Source organism: Lutra lutra, chromosome 2 (genome assembly GCF_902655055.1).
Source record: "Lutra lutra chromosome 2, mLutLut1.2, whole genome shotgun sequence".
In the NCBI taxonomy this organism is placed as follows: Eukaryota; Metazoa; Chordata; class Mammalia; order Carnivora; family Mustelidae; genus Lutra; species Lutra lutra.
In genome coordinates this window covers 70,918,425-70,938,810 of record NC_062279.1, presented here as the reverse complement: position 1 = coordinate 70,938,810, position 20,386 = coordinate 70,918,425, and the positions used below count along the sequence as shown (strand labels likewise).

The 20,386-nt window shown below is 38.1% G+C and overlaps 1 protein-coding gene across 3 annotated transcripts in view; it reads left to right on the top strand.

Annotated features, from left to right (window-relative positions):
• The window catches only part of PALLD (palladin, cytoskeletal associated protein), a 416,923-nt gene that overhangs the window by 17,551 nt on the left and 378,986 nt on the right, over positions 1-20,386 (top strand). For all 3 annotated transcript variants that reach the window (XM_047717711.1, XM_047717710.1, XM_047717713.1), the window contains exon 2: positions 1,843-2,834. In XM_047717711.1, the coding sequence (XP_047573667.1) occupies positions 1,924-2,834 (911 nt within the window). In that variant the 5' untranslated portion in view covers positions 1,843-1,923. The remainder of the gene's footprint in view (positions 1-1,842; positions 2,835-20,386) is intronic.

The window sequence follows — 20,386 nt, the reverse complement described above, 5'->3', positions numbered from 1 at the left end:
CTCTTTACCTGCCTAACTCTTCCTCCTCCTTCACATATCATCCTATAGGCTTCAACTTCCATAAATTTTTTCTTGATCCTAACCCTGTTATCCCTTCTAGGTGCTAACGTAGCACTTTGTTTTCTTACCATAGCACTCAACATACTAAATTATATATATGCTTATTCCTTTTTATATCACCCATAGACTAAGTTCCATGACGGCAGAAACCCATCTTTTTCAAAACTATACTTCCCAGGAGCCTAGGTGGCTCAGTCGGTTAAGTGGCTGCCTTTGGCTCAGGTCATGATCCCAGGGTCCTGGAATCGAGCCCCATGTCAGGCTCCCTGCTCACTGGGAAGTCTGCTTCTCCCTCTGTTTCTCCCCACCTCCCCCAACTTGTGTATTCTCTCTCTTGCTTGCTCTCTCTTTCTCTCTTGAAAAAATAAATACAATCTCATAAAATAAAGCATATTTCTCAATTTCCCTCTCACACAGAGTTCAGTGCAAAAAATTAATTTCTCTAAGGCCCACAACAAACAAACCAATAGCCTCTCTTCCAAAGAAAAATATATGTTGTAAGAAATGGAAATGCAGTCTGTTTTACCTTCAGTATACAAACATACTTTTGGCCCAAGCATCTCTCTCTTCCAGTTTTCATGTCTTCTGAATTAATGCTGCCTGGTGATTTATATCCTCACACATTTTAAGAGTTGACCTTGACCTTGACTTCTAAACCATCTACCATGTTTGCTGGCTGAAGGGTCAAATGTAATTAAGGGCTCTGTTCTGGGAGAAACCAATCTGCCTTCTCAGGACAAACTATGAAAGACTTTGAAATAAGCAATAGAGAACTGATGTTTTTCCAATGGAATACTGGGTGGGGTCTGGTAGACCTTCCAGGGTCATCTGATTCTAATGTGGTCTGTGCCTTTTACTGTCTTTTATTAGGCAATGTTATACCTTTGTAAATTGTAGAAATCTAATAGCAATGCAAATTATACTTGAGCACAGATACACAAATAAATTTTTTCCAGTAGAAATACTGTTAGTTTGTACTCCATAGAAATGACTCCAAACATTACATTTTATTGCTCTCTATATACTAACCAGTTTCAAATTTATTAGTAAATTCATTTTAGCATTCTTGATTGTCTGTATATATACTTACATAACTATATATGTACATATATATTATACTTACATATATATATATATATATATATATATTCATTGACTTTAGAATCTTCTTTGAAATAGTTGTACATCTTACCAGTTTCCTCATTAAGTAGTTAAATAAAATCTTGCATGAATGTTTATTTTGACACTTGTTATATTTGCCATGACTTTGCCTTTTTTTTTCTTCTTTTGCTGTGGCCAGAAACAAACTCCAAACTTTTGACTACCAGTCCACAGATTTGGCTTCCCACTGAGAACCACAACTACTAGAACACTAGTATGTGGTCTCTCCTTTCACGTTCATAAACTTCCAAGCTCCCACCCACATTTCTGGATTTTGAGCTTCAATAAGCTTTGATCCTGAGGGAAAATGGCACATGAGAAGTGCAGAATGTCCTACTGTAGTCTTAGTGCCTAATGCAGATATTTTCTTTTTGGATTATTCTGCGCTGGTTAGTAAAATACTTAATATTCACTCCCAGGGAAAATATTAAATTAAAATGAGATAATAAACACAAGTATACTTGATGTTTCTTCCAACTTGAAGAATAGAGAAAAATGATTTTTCCATTTGTTCATTTTAATGTTTCTCCCAAGCTGTAAATTAATAATACTGTGACAACACACACATATACACACATACCCATTACTACTAATGGCAACTCTCTCTACATTGTCTTTCAGAACACAAGAAGTAAATTGGTTTCCAGTGCCTCTGGCCTTCCTGTTGAGAGCAAACAAAAAGTATATGAAGACTATTGAACTATGTCAGAGACTTCCTCCCATGACTCGTTCTATGATTCCCTATCAGACATGCAGGAAGAAAGCAAGAATGCTGACTTCTTCCCTGAGCTATCTGCTTTTCTCAGCCAGGAAGAGATAAACAAGAGTCTTGACCTAGCCCGGAGAGCTATAGCCAGCTCTGAAACGGAAGATTTTGACTCAGAAAAGGAGATCTCACAGATTTTCAACACCTCTCCTGTAAGTGTCTGTGAAAATCCTTCCCGTAAGGAGACCAAATTTGGTGAGCCATCCTCCTTAGGAAGACCTTGTGATAACAGGCCAACACCTGTCCAACCTCTACCAGAACAAACTGACCGTATCTCTTCACCTGCTTCAAAGAGGAAACCTGCCAAATCACCCCTGCTTGCCAGCCCCAGCTATATCCGGAGCCTCCGAAAGGCTGAAAAACGTGGTGCAAAAACTCCCAACACAAGTGTGAAGCCCAAACCAGCGTATCAAGGTAAGACTGGCCCGCAGAGCCAGCTATGCGACAAGGCAGCTAATCTCATTGAGGAGCTGACATCCATATTTAAAGAAGCTGCAAAGCCGAGAAATAGAAGCCCGAATGGGGAGTCCTCATCGCCAGACAGTGGCTACTTGTCTCCTAAAAATCAGCGGTCAGCCCTGATGAGTGCCTCAGTCAGCCAGAGCCCCACTGGAGACCAACAGGAGACAGAAGCAGAGGTCAAGTTACCCGAAGCCCAGCACTGCTACCAGGCAGACCAGGACAAGGCAGTGCCATGCAGTAACATCTCTCACCCACAGCCCCAGAATGCATTCCACTTCCCCTCAGCTCCACGGTTCATCCAGAAGCTTCGGAGCCAAGAAGTGGCAGAAGGAAGTAGAGTTTACTTGGAGTGTAGAGTCACTGGAAACCCAACTCCTCGAGTCAGGTAAGAACTTTTTGTTATGAATAGCAAATGATTTGTGTTGACTTTTGGTTTTACTCTAATGTGGGACAAGAAGAGATTTCCTGTAGAGTTAGCCCTCTGGGGCCTGAAGTGGTGTTTTCAAATATCTGCAAGGCAAAAGCATCCCAGAATTGCAAATACTAATTGTGCTAGTTATTACTGGTGGGATATGTCTGTTATCATGAACCATGTGCTCCTAAGGGGAAGGCAAAGGACCAGACAGGGATAGAGGAACACAAATGGGTTATTAAATAGGACTCTGGAATTAATAGCATCTAAGGAAACTTAAAATGTGCAACTGATTCATTCAAAACACTGTGAAAATGTGTGCATCATTTGAATATGAGGTGCTGAAGGTGGTTGAAAGTATGGTTAAAACTGGACATTGTTTGGCAGTACAGAGATGAAAGGCATGAGTGCACAGAGGCCAACCACAAGATTAACCCCCAAATATATACTCTGATCTAAGGGCTGAGCTAAGTGGCCACGTAGTCACTGAAAAAAGCACACCCACACACCTTCAATGTGATGCAACCAAGGAAACACATAAAGATAAACCAAACTGAAACAATGAAGATAAAACAAACTGAAACAATATAGGTCTGTTGCTTATACAAAGGCTCTGGCCACTACAGCATGGGTATAGCAAATAAATAAATAAATAAATATAACAACAATTAGGTAAGCTTGTGATTAGTTGGAGTCAATATACATGCTGCACAACCAAGACCATTCTTATATCTAGAGTTCTCCCTCCTTAACTGCAGATTTCATACTTTCTGTACAAAAAGGTTAAGAGAAGTGACTTGGGAGTCAGACTGCAGGGTTTCCAATCATGGCTCCACCTTTTACCAATTGTGTCACCGAGGCAAGTTTCTTTGTGACTTAGTTTCTTCATCTGTGTAATGGGAATTAAAATAATGCTTACTTCATTCAGTTTTCTGATGATGAAAATAATGTGTGGAAAAATAAAACAGTGCCTTGCAGCTCGTGACTACAGCATTAGTACTACCTATTACTTTTATTATTTCTCATTTCTTAATTTTATATGCTAAAATGAAAATAACATTGCAAGCTGGATTATACTATAAAAATAAGCCATACATTTATTTATTTTTAAAGTTTTGCTTTCATTAATGAAGGATGTTTTACCTGGGTTAAATAAATATTAAAAAGTAAATTCAAAATGACATATCAGATAAAGGGCTAGTATCCAAAATCTATAAAAAACTTATAAAACTCAACACCCAAAAAACAAATAATCTAATCAAGAAATGGGAAGAAGACATGAACAGACATCTCTGCAAAGACATCCAAATGGCCAACAGACACATAAAAAAGAGTTCAGCATCACTCAGCATCAGGAAGATACAAATTAAAACCACAATGAGATACCACCACACCAGTCAGAATGGCTAAAATTAACAAGTCAGGAAACAATAGATGTTGGCGAGGATGCGGAAAAAGGGGAACCCTCCTACACTGTTGGTGGGAATGCAAGCTGATGCAGACACTCTGGAAAACAGCATGGAGGTTCCTCAAAAAGTTGAAAATAGAGCTACCCTATGACCCAGCAATCACACTACTGGGTATTTACCCTAAAGATACAAATGTAGTGATCCGAAAGGGCATGTGCACCCAAATGTTTATAGCAGCAATGTCCATAACAGCCAAACTATGGAAAGAACCTAGATTTCCATCACAGACGAATGGATAAAGAAGATGTGGTATATATATATACACAATGGAATACTATGCAGCCATCAAAAGAAATGAAATCTTGCTATTTGCGACAATGTGGATGGAACTAGAGGGTATTACGCTGAGCAAAATAAGTCAGTCAGAGAAAGAATTATCTTATGAGCTCTCTGATATGAGGAATTTGAGAGGCAGGGCAGGGGGTTTTCGGTTAGGGAAGGAAAAAATGAAACAAGATGGGATCAGGAGGGAGACAAACCATAAGAGGCTCTTAATCTTACAAAACAAACTGTAGGGGGTAGGGAGAGGGTGGTTGGGTTATGGACACTGAAGAGGGTATGTGCTATGGTGAATGCTGTGAAATGTTAAGCCTAATGATTCACAGATCTGTACCCCTGGGGTAAATAATACATTATGTTAATAAAAATAATTTAAAAAATAATAATAATAAAAAATAAAAAGCTGGAAGTATTAAAAAAGTAAATTCAAAATTGTGAAATTTGGCAAAATAGTAAGCTAGACATCATTGGCTAAAAATTGCAATGCTGGTATATTCTTATTAATACAGCATTTCACAAGCCATGAACTTGACCTCTCACCTTACATCCACCAAGACACACTTTGCTAGAGTTGGTCTCTTAGTTTGGCAGTTTATTGCTAACAAACATGAAGTAAGCATTAGCACAACTGGCTAAAAAATAGTGCAATTAAAGGCAGGGAATTTTTTTTCCTACCAATTTGTTCAACTAATTCCTCGAGTCCGTTTTTACAGTAATTTTGCTATATTTCTTTTAAGAAACTGACAGCAGGGGGCAGTCAAAAACTTCTTAATGGGTTCATTTCATTAAAGCTGTCCTAAATTCTGCATTTATGTATCTTTTCCATAAAGAACTTTTATTATTTTGCCTATGATGGAAATGAAATTACCTGATTCTTTTGTATTCTGATTAGATTGTTTTTAACCCACCAATCTTGGGAACAAATAATTCTCTATGATACTTTCACATGTCATTCAAAACAGTTCCACAGGTTCTCATATGGCATATGACTCCGCTTACATTTACCTCCAAAATAAGCCCCTTTCAAATGTATTACCGCGGCAAGTAAAAATACCATACCCTTTCAAAAATGATCCCAAAAAATCAATTTAACATCAAAGGATTAATTCAGGTGAGCAGACCGTAATTAGTACATTAAAGTTCACTTAAACATTGAATAATTTGGGGGATATCAAATTCATACTTCTGCCTCCTTTCTTTTTACTGGGGTTAAGGGGGCATTAATTTGGTTGGTAACCAAAGAATTGTTAACTCAGTTTCCTGATGTCATCTCCTGGTCTACCAAAGTTTATGACAAATGTCCATGAGACATTACAAATTATACCCTTCTAGAGTAATTAAGTCTTTGATGAAATGTTCCATTGTTTAAAGTTAGATGGTCTTTTTTTTTTTTAGTCTTTTTGGAGTTCTTGTTTGTTTTTTGTTTTGTATTTTGACAGGTGAGTGTGCTGGATTTTCTTAATTTCTGTTCCAAAGATCTTCATACTCTCTTTCATACATTTGTAGATATAACATATACCTAGGAACACTGAGTTCCTTTCCCACATGAGACATGAGAGTCTAAAGAGATCATCTTCTTTGAAGGAAATTTCATACGAAGAAGAAAACCTTTAATAAAATGTATCCTAGGGGCACCTGGGTGGCTCAGTGGGTTAAAGCCTCTGCCTTCAGCTCAGGTCATGGTCCCAGTGTCCTGGGATCGAGCCCCACATCGGGCTCTGTGCTCTGCAGGGAGCCTGCTTCCCCCTCTCTATCTGTCTGCCTCTCTGCCTACTTGTGATCTCTGTCTGTCAAATAAATAAAATCTTTGGGAAAAAAAAAAATGTATCCTACCGTGGGGCACTTTAGAGCCTGGCTTGACGCAGTCAGTCCAGGGGACTCTAAACCCAGAGATTGTATGGATCTATTGATTGTTAGGCTACCTCCTAAGGTCCCAGAAGCAGGTAACAGGATCCTCAGAGAGCAGAGGATGTCAGGGGAACCCGAAGCAAGCGATAAGCGGAGGCCTGACAGATGCTGACTAGTAAGCACAGAGACATTCATTCAGTTATTGAAAAGTCAGCAGCTATTGGACAGGGGGGTGAGATGTGGTACAATAGGCAATGGTAAGGTCCAGACTTACTTAAAAGGCCTGCATGGGGCGCCTGGGTGGCTCAGTGGGTTAAGCCGCTGCCTTTGGCTCGGGTCATGATCTCAGAGTCCTGGGATCGAGCCCCGCATCGGGCTCTCTGCTCAGCAGGGAGCCTGCTTCCTCCTCTCTCTCTGTCTGCCTCTCTGCCTGCTTGTGATCTCTCTGTCAAATAAATAAATAAAATCTTTTAAAAAAAAAAGGCCTGCATCACAGGAAAATATGGCAGCAGGTGTCAGCATCCAGGTACAGTGTCTGGAACACAGGGAGAAAGTTCGGCCCTTCAGGAGTTTAGTTAAGGAAAAAGCAATGCTGTTGCTCCAAAGGACAATAGGACAGGGACAGTTCTGAAGTAGAGACTCAGGTATGATTAAATGAGGCAGGACTTCAGTGCTGGGTCCAGAACAGGAAAATAAATTGTTAGACTGACAAGGCTGGACTACTAAGCTGCTGGCCTGGAGCTTCTTAAGTTTGGCCTCAATAGAAACCACTTTGGGGTGCCTGGGTGGCTCAGTGGGTTAAAGCCTCTGCCTTTGGCTCTGGTAATGATCCAAGGGTCCTGGGATTGAGGCCCGCATTGGGCTCTCTGCTCAGCAGGGAGCCTGCTTCCTCCTCTCTCTCTGCCTGCCTCTCTGCCTACTTGTGATCTCTGTCAAATAAATAAATAAAATATTTTTTTTAAAAAGAAAAAAGAAACCACTTGGTCTGAGAACCTGGACATAGTGAAACTTAGATAAAGTGGTCCCAGCTAAAGGGAAGATTGGTGAAAATAGTAGGATCAAAGCCAGGCTAGTCATTTCAAGGCTTTTTTACTTCATCCTTCCACAAATATAACTGGCATAGATACCAGTTACTCCACAAAGAGGACTGGGGGAAAAAATCTCTTTTCCTTCTTTATTCTTGCATAGTTCCAACAAAACCTCAACAAAAGAGAAAAAGGCTGGTGGAAGAAAGCTTATGCATAGTAACTGAGGTCATATATAATTTAGACACTACTCAAATTACACACAAATTATTTGTTAATAATTTGAATTATTACATTAAATAAAATCAAGTCAGAATTTGTTAATTTTTCTGATTATGTCCCCGTATTTCATATTTCTGATGTACTACTTTATAACAGTATAAAAACATGTTCCCTTACATCACTCACCTTTCCTGTTCCCTCCACTCTCAACTTTTGTGAGTTGGAGGAAAATTCATGAAGAATTTTAGTTCAAAGGTATCTTTAGTACTATAAAAATGAGATCTCATATTTTCACGTTATAGTTTTAAAAATATTTTATTATGGCAACCATATATTCAAACCACTTAAATATAAGGAAACCAAGAAAACTAGGAAATTATTTGCCTAGGAACAGAAAAATTATTAATTAACCATAGAGACCATATAACCATATAACTCATGTCTTCTGATTCCTAATCAGGTACTGAGTGACCCACGAGAAGATTTAGCCACTGTCACTGCTGCTTTGCTTGTTGTGCATGGCTTACTGACAAGTTCCAGAAATGGAGATGAGCAGAACTGCCATCTGGAATTCATATTTCAAATATCTTTAAAGAAAATGTTATCCTGATAATTTCCACAGTGTTTTTCTATGTTAACAATACAAAACAAAATATGGCCATTCACAGTTACTCGCTTTCTTTGCTGTAAGTTAATACTACAAAGTAAATCAATCAACATAAACCAAAAAATGTTTGGGCATGGGGGAAAGGCGATATTCTCCATCAAGTAACTACAAACAAAATAAATTATTTCCACTTTATGAGCAGAAGTCCAAACGATCCTCGTATTCACTTTGTATTGTGAGGTAAATGTGTACATACTCATAAGGGGGAAAAACAATTTTAAACATCCACTTACTGCAATAAAAGTGAATCCAACAATGGTCCAAGCATATTTAATATTCTAAGTATAATTACTCACATCTAATCATAAGATGCCTACTAGGTCATCATTATTAGCCTAGTAAAGTTTCAATCAATATATGTGATTAAAAGTAATTAAATTCGTTGCTATTAAAATCAAAACTCAGTACCTTCAGTGCTTCCAATTAGTTTACATTAGTGAGACTTTGATCATCATCAAAAGCCAAAACAAGAGAATTATCCATACCAAATCTATGCAATGCTGTCTATGGAAATTTCCATCTCCTCAAAAGAAAATAGAAACAAACCACCAATTCACTTTTCTTCCTAGGGCTATCAGTATATCCCGATTATTGACTACTTTGGTAGGAAAATGTGGCAACTGCACCACTAGCCAGTAGGTTATGACACGTAGTGCTTGTTAGGATCTAGATGGCTCGAGGCTCCTGAGTGACTCAGTCAGTTAAGCATCTGCCTTTGGCTCAGGTCATGATTCCAGGATCCAGGATCAAGCCCCATGTCATTGGGCTCCCTGCTCAGCAGAGAATCTGTTTCCCCATCTCATCTCCCTTTGCACCACCACCCCCACAACTTGTGCACTCTCTCTCTCTCTCTCTCAAATAAATGAAAACAAAAAGAAGAAAAAGATCCTGATGGCTTAGTTCCAGGAGTATTGCTTGTTTTTGTTACAGAATATTGTCACAATGCAATACCAGATAGTACCATTAGATTATCAGTATGAAAAATCAACCACACAAGTATTATTACAGCAACATGAAATGTAATTAGGTACAAATAATTTGGGAAGCAATTTTGTGATACCCAATAAAGTTAAAGGTGTACATACCCTAAACTAACCAATTGCGTACTTGACCTCTCTCCTTAGATCTAATAGGTTTATCAAATTTCATATATCCAAGACTGAACCTCTCATTCTCCACTCCTCCAAAAACCTTCTCTTTCCTAAATCTTTTCCATGTCAACAAGTGGCAATTCTCCTTCCAGCTGTTTAAGGGAAAAACCTTGGAGTCATCCTTGGCTACTCTTTTTCTCACATCTCACATCATCCAGTCCGGCCAGCAAATCCAGTTGGCTCAACCTTTAATATATCTAGAATCTGATCACTTTTTAACAGCTCCACTAATCAGGCTTTCATCATTGGCTGGACCAAGCCATCATCATCTTCCCCTGGGATATTTGCATTAAGTTCCTAATCTGTCTCTTTGTTTCCATCCTTGCTCATTACACTCTATGTTAGCACCTAGCATGATTCTTTTTAATGAAATTGTGATCACAACACAATGCAAAGCTTTCCAGTACCCTCTGTCCAATTCAGAGTAAACTCTGTAGGCCCTATAAACATTGGTAAGGCACCATCTCTCTGACGTCATCCCCTACTATGCTCCTGTTTGGTCCACTCCAGCCACAATGGTGTTCTTGCTGCACTCCTGACATGCCAGATATGTTCCTGTCTCAGGCCTGTGCACATGCTATTCCCTCTATGTAAAGTACTCTTCCTCCAGATGTATGTAGAATTAGATCCTTCATCTTCTTCATATATCTCCTCAAATGTCACCTTCAGAGTGTGGCCTTCCAAAACTACTTGATGTAAAAGAACAGGTCCTCCCCACCTTACTCTCTATTCTAGTCATTTTGTTTTTCTCCACAGAACTTACCTGATACACTCTGCATTTTACTTGTTTAATTTTTTTCATTGTCTGTCTCCCTAAGTAAAATATAAAACCCTTGAATATAGGGACTACCATCTGATTCTTATTGTTGTATCCCTAGAGCCTAGAATGGTGCCTGGCACATAGTAGGTGCTCAATGAATATGAATTAAATAAATAAATGAGTAAGTTTCACTCCTAGCTATATATCTGAAAGGATCTTTTGCTCCTGTGTACAAGGATGCATATATAAGAATGTGCATTACAGCACTGTTTCAAAATACTGTAAAGAAACTAAATACTAATCAAAAAGAAAATGGATACCACTTTGACATAGTGATTTTTTTTTTATTTTATTTTTTATAAACGTATAATATATTTTTATCCCCAGGGGTACAGGTCTGTGAATCACCAGGTTTACACACTTCACAGCACTCACCATAGCACATACCCTCCCAAGTGTCCATAATCCCACCCCCCTCCCAACCCCCCTCCCCCCATCAACCCTCAGTTTGTTTTGTGAGATTAAGAGTCACTTATGGTTTGTCTCCCTCCCAATTCCATCTTGTTTCATTTACTCTTCTCCTACCCCCTTAACCCCACATGTTGCATCTCCTCTCCCTCATATCAGGGAGATCATATGATAGTTGTCTTTCTCCGATTGACTTATTTCGCTAAGCATGATACCCTCTAGTTCCATCCACGTCGTCGCAAATGGCAAGATTTCATTTCTTTTGATGGCTGCATAGTATTCCATTGTGTATATATACCACATCTTCTTTATCCATTCGTCTGTTGATGGACATCTAGGTTCTTTCCATAGTTTGGCTATTGTAGACATTGCTGCTATAAACATTCGGGTGCGCGTGCCCCTTCGGATCACTACGTTTGTATCTTTAGGGTAAATACCCAGCAGTGCAATTGCTGGGTCATAGGGTAGTTCTATTTTCAACATTTTGAGGAACCTCCATGCTGTTTTCCAGAGTGGTTGCACCAGCTTGCATTCCCACCAACAGTGTAGGAGGGTTCCCCTTTCTCCGCATCCTCGCCAGCATCTGTCATTTCCTGACTTGTTCATCTTAGCCATTCTGACTGGTGTGAGGTGATATCTCATTGTGGTTTTGATTTGTATTTCCCTGATGCCGAGTGATGTGGAGCACTTTTTCATGTGTCTGTTGGCCATCTGGATGTCTTCTTTGCAGAAATGTCTGTTCATGTCTTCTGCCCATTTCTTGATTGGATTATTTGTTCTTTGGGTGTTGAGTTTGCTAAGTTCTTTATAGATTTTGGACACTAGCCCTTTATCTGATAATGTCATTTGCAAATATCTTCTCCCATTCTGTCAGTTGTCTTTTGGTTTTGTTAACTGTTTCCTTTGCTGTGCAAAAGCTTTTGATCTTGATAAAATCCCAATAGTTCATTTTTGCCCTTGCTTCCCTTGCTTTTGGCGATGTTCCTAGGAAGATGTTGCTGCGGCTGAGGTCGAAGAGGTTGCTGCCTGTGTTCTCCTCAAGGATTTTGATGGATTCCTTTCTCACATTGAGATCCTTCATCCACTTTGAGTCTATTTTCGTGTGTGGTGTAAGGAAATGATCCAATTTCATTTTTCTGCATGTGGCTGTCCAATTTTCCCAACACCATTTATTGAAGAGGCTGTCTTTTTTCCATTGGACATTCTTTCCTGCTTTGTCGAAGATGAGTTGACCATAGAGTTGAGGGTCTATTTCTGGGCTCTCTATTCTGTTCCATTGATCTATGTGTCTGTTTTTGTGCCAGTACCATGCTGTCTTGATGATGACAGCTTTGTAATAGAGCTTGAAGTCCGGAATTGTGATGCCACCAACTTTGGCTTTCTTTTTCAATATTCCTTTGGCTATTCGAGGTCTTTTCTGGTTCCATATAAATTTTAGGATTATTTGTTCCATTTCTCTGAAAAAAATGGATGGTACTTTGATAGGAATTGCATTAAATGTGTAGATTGCTTTAGGTAGCATAGACATTTTCACAATATTTATTCTTCCAATCCAGGAGCATGGAACATTTTTCCATTTCTTTGTGTCTTCCTCAATTTCTTTCATGAGTACTTTATAGTTTTCTGTGTATAGATTCTTAGTCTCTTTGGTTAGGTTTATTCCTAGGTATCTTATAGTTTTGGGTGCAATTGCAAATGGGATGGACTCCTTAATTTCTCTTTCTTCTGTCTTGTTGTTGGTGTAGAGAAATGCAACTGATTTCTGTGCATTGATTCTATATCCTGACACTTTACTGAATTCCTGTACAAGTTCTAGCAGTTTTGGAGTGGAGTCTTTTGGGTTTTCCACATATAGTATCATATCATCTGCGAAGAGTGATAGTTTGACTTCTTCTTTGCCGATTTGGATGCCTTTAATTTCCTTTTGTTGTCTGATTGCTGAGGCTAGGACTTCTAGTACTATGTTGAATAGCAGTGGTGATAACGGACATCCCTGCCGTGTTCCTGACCTTAGCGGAAAAGCTTTCAGTTTTTCTCCATTGAGAATGATATTTGCGGTGGGTTTTTCATAGATGGCTTTGATAATATTGAGGTATGTGCCCTCTATCCCTACACTTTGAAGAGTTTTGATCAGGAAGGGATGCTGTACTTTGACATAGTGATTTTATTGGCTTCGGATATATATCCAGAGTGGGATTGCTGGATCATATGGCAGCTCTATTTTTAATTTTTTGAGGACTCTCCATACTATTTTCCATAGCATCTCTTCCAACTTAAATTCCCACCAGTATGTACAAGGGTTCCCTTTTCTCTACATCCTCACCAGTGGTCATTATCTCTTGTCTTTTTGATAATAGCTATTTTAACACAACCTATGTGTCCATTGTCCTATGAATAAAGAATATGTGGCATGTGTATACTATGGAATATTGTTCAACTATGAAAAAGAAGGAAATCCGACCACTTACAACATGGATGGAACTTGAGGGCATTATCCTAAGTGAAATAAGCCAGAAAAAGACAAACACTGTATCATCTCAGTTATATGTTAAAACTTTAAAAGGACAAACTCACAGAAGCAGAGCATAAAATGGTGGTTGCCAGGGGCTAGAGGACAGGGGAAATGGGGAGATGTGGGTCAAAGGATACGAATTTCCAGTTATAACTGAGTAAGTTTGAGGGAACTGATTAATGAAATTGTAGCCATAATTACAGTGAGCAATACCGTATTGTATACTTCAAAACTGCTAAGAGAATAGATCTTAACTGTTCTTACTATACACATAAAAAACTTATAATCATGTAAGATGATGGATATATTAACTAATTTTATTGTGGTAATCATTTCATAGTATATAGATGTATCAAATCATCACATTGCATACTTCAAACTTACTCAGTGTTTATGTCTATGATGTCTCAATACGGCTGAAAAAAAGGAAAGGAAATGGATAAGTTGTGATTTATATTCATACAATGAATGAACTAGAGTGTCATGAATCAGTATGTCTGAAACTCAAAAACATAACAGCAATCTAAAAAAAGTTGCAAAAACATGCATACAGATTGCATTAATAAATTTATCCATATGAAGTTAAAATTGCAAAACAGTCTTATTCCAAGTTTAAGGATATGATAAAAGCATAGAAGAATGCCTGAGAATGACAAATACTGAATTCCAGACAACAATCACTGTTGAGATAAAGAAGAATGTAATTAGTAAGGAGTGCACAGAGGACATCCATTGTGCTTGCATCATTTCACATCTTAAGATGGGTACTAGAGACACAGATGCAAATAACGCTGATTTTATACTCACTGAAAAATAATGACTTTTTATTTTACTCTACTATCCCATTTATGTATCTGGTACATTCTGCAGCAATGTTTCTAGTGAATGGCATGATTTACTCTATAAATACCACCTAGAAAATGAGTGGTAAGCAATACAAATTGGCTAAGTTGGCTCTTAGGTGTTTGCCCTCATGAGTTCAATCAATTTTCTGAGTTGTTTTAGTTATGTTTTAGAGCTTTAAAACTTCTTCTCATTTTAAATTAATGGTGTTCTTAATAGAATGGTATATGTACTCAGTCTTCTGCCAAAGATTTTTTATGGTATAGTCTACCCAATTTATTGACTGCAGAGATTAGAAAAATGTATTTATGAGTCTCTCATTGCTAGGACAAAATGCCTGCATTTAGACACACACAAACATGCTCACACACATGGTACCTTTTCAGAAGTAGTGAAAAATCCGAAGATTAATAAGAGTTGCATATGCATATCTCACCAATCCAATTACCTTCCCCATATCATCACATCTGGCAAATAGGAGAAAGTAAAATGGGGCAGAATCCAAAGGAAACAATACCAGTTAATGTTATAGGTTTCTATTTTTCTTATTCTTTTATCATTTCCTTTGATTTATTTCTAAGTCTTTTAATTTTTTTTTCTTTTTCTGTACATTTGCATTGACTTGAAAAGCTAATAAGTCTTTTATATTTTACAGAGGATAAAAGTGTTCCCTAGGACTTCAAAATACCATTGAACTAGAAACCAAAGGAGATTAAACAGCATAGTAGTACCTTTATTTTCACAAAAATGAAGAAATAAACTTATCTCTGATTCCCCCTCACAGGTGCTTTTTGTGAGTTAATAAATTAAGGTGATATGACCTAGCATTGCTATTTTAGTCCTGCTTCCTATTCCTTTCCATTCTTTCTCAAAACCTATTTCTATCCAGTATCTACCCACTTGTAATTCCCACATGAAAAATGACCTCTGCCTGTACAATGCTTTAACTGCCCAAACACCATCATTAATCCAAATATTGAATCTGTTTCTTTTTTTTTTTTAAGATTTTTTTTTTATTTGTTTATTTGACAGAGAGAGATCACAAGTAGACAGAGAGGCAGGCAGAGAGAGAGGGAGAGAGAGAGAGAGGGAAGCAGGCTCCCTGCTGAGCAGAGAGCCCGATGCGGGACTCGATCCCAGGACCCTGAGATCATGACCTGAGCTGAAGGCAGCGGCTTAACCCACTGAGCCACCCAGGCGCCCCTTGAATCTGTTTCTGTAGACCAGTGAGTGAAATGGGATAACTCTGTACCAATGAGCCCAGGAAATATTGCCTCTGTTTTTTGTGGGTTTTTTTAAGGTTTTATTTATTTATTTGACAGAGAGCGAGAGAGACAGCGAGAGCAGGAACACAAGCAGGGGAGTGGGAGAGGGAAAACGGGTTTCCCACCAAGCAGGGAGCCCGATGTAGTTCGACATGGTGCTCGATCCCAGGACCCTGGGATCATGACCTGAGCCGAAAGCAGACGCTTAACAACTGAGCCACCCAGGTGCCCCAATATTGTTTCTGTTTTGTGGAGTTGTTGTTTAATGATTTGAACATTACAGAGTGACAGCAACTTCCCTATCACCTGTTCTTGGCCAAACCATGACACTGTGATGCTGTGACAGGCCACTGTGATGTTATGTGACAGTACATAATGCTACTCATAGGATAGCTCAGTAAATCAAGAAGCGGACTGATTAAAAAAAAAAAAACAACAACAACAAACTGATAATCAAGGCAAATCTAGAGTATTACTATAGTTAGGAATCTGAATTGGTTATAACAGCCTTTCGCATATAGTCATGAAATAGCAGCAGCCAAATCAGACAGTAGCATTTGTTAGAAAAATTGATTTCATCATTTTAATTTACATCTCCATGGCCAAGTTTCTGGATTTAACAAGAAAACCAATCAATAAACAAACATCAACATAAATTTCCCCAGGAAATAAAGGTGGTCAGAGAATCCCTCTAGAATTAATAAAAAAAAAAAAAAAAATGCTTGTGCAGTACCAAAAAAAAGATGCTTGCAGAACAAACAGCAAAAGTGTTTAGTAGCTGACCACATATATTCTGAAACAAGAGTGTGAATCTTGCCTCTATCACTTATCAGTCCAGTCACCGTGGCAAGTTATTTCACCTTTCTATGCCTCAGTTTCCTTGTCAGTAAAATGAAAATAATAAAACTACTTACCTCTAGTGTTACTATGAGTGTTAAGTCATTTAACACAAGAAGAGTGTTAGAACTTTGCTAGCACATAGTAATAGCTTAATAAATATTAAGGTATTATTTGGAAGTTACTTAATATTATTATAAAGTGTTTACTTTTATCATTTATTGTCATTGATTTAGTATACACTCCATATACTCTACCATCTCAAAAATCTTTGAATCTGTTCCCTTTCTTTAAAATCTTCATGCTACAGCTCTTTTTTGCATTGCTATGCATTCCCAATGCATTGGTATAAGGTTTATAGAGAAGGAACTCTTCAACTTTATAGGCTAAACACAATTTAAAAGGAATACAGTATGTGTTTCTGATCCTGTTTGGACAGTGAGTCTTAAATTTGTATCTCAAGGTCAGAATCAATACCCAGGCTGCCATGAGGTGTTGGAATATTGTCCCCTGGTCTCATTGTCATTGTCTAGTAACTTTTACCTCACTTGGCCTTCTGTTCCTTCACAGCCTCAGGGGAGGGGATCAATGCCAAAGATTTCCTTTCCATTTTCACCCCTCCCTCCTATAACTAATTATCTCCCCATCCTCTATTCCTAAACCTCAAAGCTGTGAAGGTCAGCCTTATTGTGGACTACCAACTACTTGGAAAGCCTTCTAAAAATCAAGTCTGACTATTGTTTTCTTGCTGCCTTTTAAATTGTTTAGCAATTTTCCTGAGTTAACTTCATGGCTCCTTGTTAAATATTTGCTAAAGCCAATTGAAAGTGCTTCCCCAACACTTTAACCACTCCCTGTTTTTGTATTCCAATAATTTCAGCAGGAAGAAAACTCTAAAAATAATTGGAGTAACAAATGCAGGCTTTTCCCCCAGCTAGATAAATTGGCTATGATTTTGTATTTTCTTCCTACTAAGTATTATACCATACAGCAAAGCTCTCAAAAGAAAAAGAAAAAGAATGTACTTTCTGAAAGTTAATTTACTATTATGCAAACTACTGTGAAATAGTTGTTTTGAAAGAATTTGACTCTGAAGTGGGATGGATACTTTCACAGTCAAAACTACTCAATGTCTCAAGTCTTTTCTGGGGAGTTGCTTAAAGAACTTCTTGACATGTTTCTTCATTTGCCTTGGGGCAGTGCCGCATCACGGATCACTGAACCTGCTTAGGCATAATTAAAGCAATTCAAGAACTCTGCTTCGATGGTGCATTCTTTTGACGGTTAAAAGGAGTTACTTTATAAATACAACTGTAGCAAATACAATTATAAGTCTGAAACCTGATGCAGCTTTCTATGCTGACCCAGATGTAAATATTTTCTGCTAGTTGATGTGTTCAAGGGTTGTGTAGCAATAGAACTGATTCTTTCCTGTTTAATTTTAATTTCTTTGAGCCAAGAAATAGTGTCATATTTAATATCTGCTGGAATAGGAGTAAAGTGCTAGTCACATGAGCACTGATAGTGAAACCCAATCAAAAGCCTGTCCTGGGGGCGCCTGGGTGGCTCAGTCAGTTAAGCAGCTGCCTTCAGCTCAGGTCATGATCCCAATGTCCTGGGATCGAGCCCCACTTTGGGCTCCCTGCTTGGCAGAGAGCCTGCTTCTTCCTCTCCCTCTGCCTGCTGCTCTGCCTACTTGTGCTCTATCTCTCTGTCAAATAAAATCTTAAAAAAAAAAAAAAAAAAAAAAAAAGCCTGTCCTGACAGAAACATGACTAATTCCAAGTGGAAACTTTGTTCTGTTGATCATGAGTTCTAACAGTGAAGTCTAGTTCTATATAATAGCATAGAGAAAATTAGGCCACAGAAACATTTTCCAATCAGTGGTTATATGGTCCACATGTAGGCTAGAAAACTTAAATTTTTTAGCCTTGGTTCCTGGAATTGGGTAAGTACTTCCTAATGGAAAAATAGAAAACAAGTCTGGTGGAAAGGATTTCCAAGTATTGGAGGAGAATCTTTGAAGTAGGAAAATGAGGAGGAGGGTGAGGAGATGGGGGAGGAAGGAGCAGAAAGATGAAAAAGGAAAGAAAGAAGGAAGGGAGAGAGGGAGCAAGGAAGTAGGGAAGGAGAGAAAAAAAATTTACATTTGAAGTTAATTGGTTCTTTCTTTAAAAGCCAGAGAGATCTTCAAAATCCTTTTTTGCCATCGTATTCTGTACCTGTTTAAGTTCGTGCGCACGCACACACACACACACACACACACATACATACACACATACACACACACACACATTTTTTTAAGAAGGCTCCATACCCAGCATGGTGCGCAACGCAGGACTTGGACTCATGAGCCTGAGATCAACATCAGAGCTGAGATCAAGAGTCAGATGCCTAACCAACTGAGCTATCCAGGTGCCCCAGCAAACACTTATATCTTTATGAAAGAAGATATTATTTGAAACCTTGAAAGATGGTTGATACACAATATATCAGTGAGTTAAGCATAGGAATTTTCTAATATACTTCTACATATAAGTTTACAAACATTTATATATTAATGAAACAAGATGTTACTTGAAAGACTCATTATATACAGTGTAGTTAAAAAAAAAAAAAAACGAACGTTTTTACCACCACAAGTTATCACAGGCCAATTTCATTAACAGAGAATATTCCAATTGTGCCTATGCATAGAGAGGGCAATAGATACACAGTTGATGAAGGCTAGGGAGAAGAGATAGAAAGTATTTGTTTCAGTTTTGGATCTTGAACCACCACAGGCAAAGATTAAGAATTTTCTACATCATTGGAGCACCTGGCTGGCTCAGATGGTTAAGCGTATGACTCTTGATTTCAGATCAGGTCTTGATCTCAGGGTCATGAGTTCAAGCCCCACATTAGGCTTCACGCTGGGCATGGATCCTACTTTAAAAAAAAAAAAAAAAGGTAAGACTTTTCTACATCATTATATGAATTTTATTACAATGAAGGAAACACCACGGACCAGTAAGCTTTCTAGAAAAATACTGAAAATGTATTAATCACAAATAAGAGGTTTTGGTCAAGGGTAAGCTCTTAGCTAGGCCTAGTCACTCCTATTTAGAACCTTTATCATGCCCTCATTAGGAAACTTTTAAAGTTAACACCAGAAATTTACTATAGCATTCAACTACATCAGACATGTCTGTGCAGTCATTGTGAAGAATTACATATGCCAGTATGTTGTAGGAAGTTTATGCTAGAATGTCATTTCCGTTCTTCTCAACCCTTTATTTATCATTCTTAAGTCACAATAATTTCTCTTTGTTTTCCTTAGAGCTACAGAATTGAAACCTCACTACTGTTGTTGTCATTCTCCTACTAATGATAATAGGTATTGGGCACCTGGATGGCTCAGTCAGTTGAGCATCTGACTTGATTTTGGCTCAGGTCATGGTTTTGGGGTGCTGAGATCAGGCCCTGTGTGGAGCTCCATTCTGGGCATGGAGCCTCCTTGGGATTCTCTCTTTCATTCTCCCTCTGCCCCTCCCATCCTCCCTCTTGTGCTCAATCTCTCTTCTCTTTAAAAAATAATAATAATAGTAATAATAGATATAATAATATTAATAGCCAACATTTCTTGAGTACTTAGCACATGCCAGACATTCTTACACATATAAACTCACTATTCCCACAAGGTAGATATTTTATAGGTACTAAAACATATATTTTGTCACATTTTAACATGTCTATAATCCGAGTGCATCTTGCAGAAGAGAGCATTTTACAATCATTATCAGACCATAGGCGTGATATGTTTGCCTGTACACACACAATTTTGGTCAGAACTATTTATTTTGCCATTTTAATTGAGCTATTTGCCTTTTGGGACTGCATAAACTGTTTTTTTTCCTTCCTTAATAGCGCATAAAATAATGGTGTCTTATAATGAGTAGTATATTAAGTTCAGTGAACTATAATATTATTATCTCCATTTTAAAAACAAGAAACAAAAGCCTGAACATCTTATGAAAATTGTCCAATTGCCCAGAGTCTTTACTTTTTTACTGTTACACTTTACTATCCAAAAAGTCAGAGTGAAACACAGAGTCCTTCTTACAGAATGGAGCCCCAACAAAGTTTGGGTGAACCCTAGCTTACCATTAGAAACACCTGACACAGTAGTCATTATTTCTT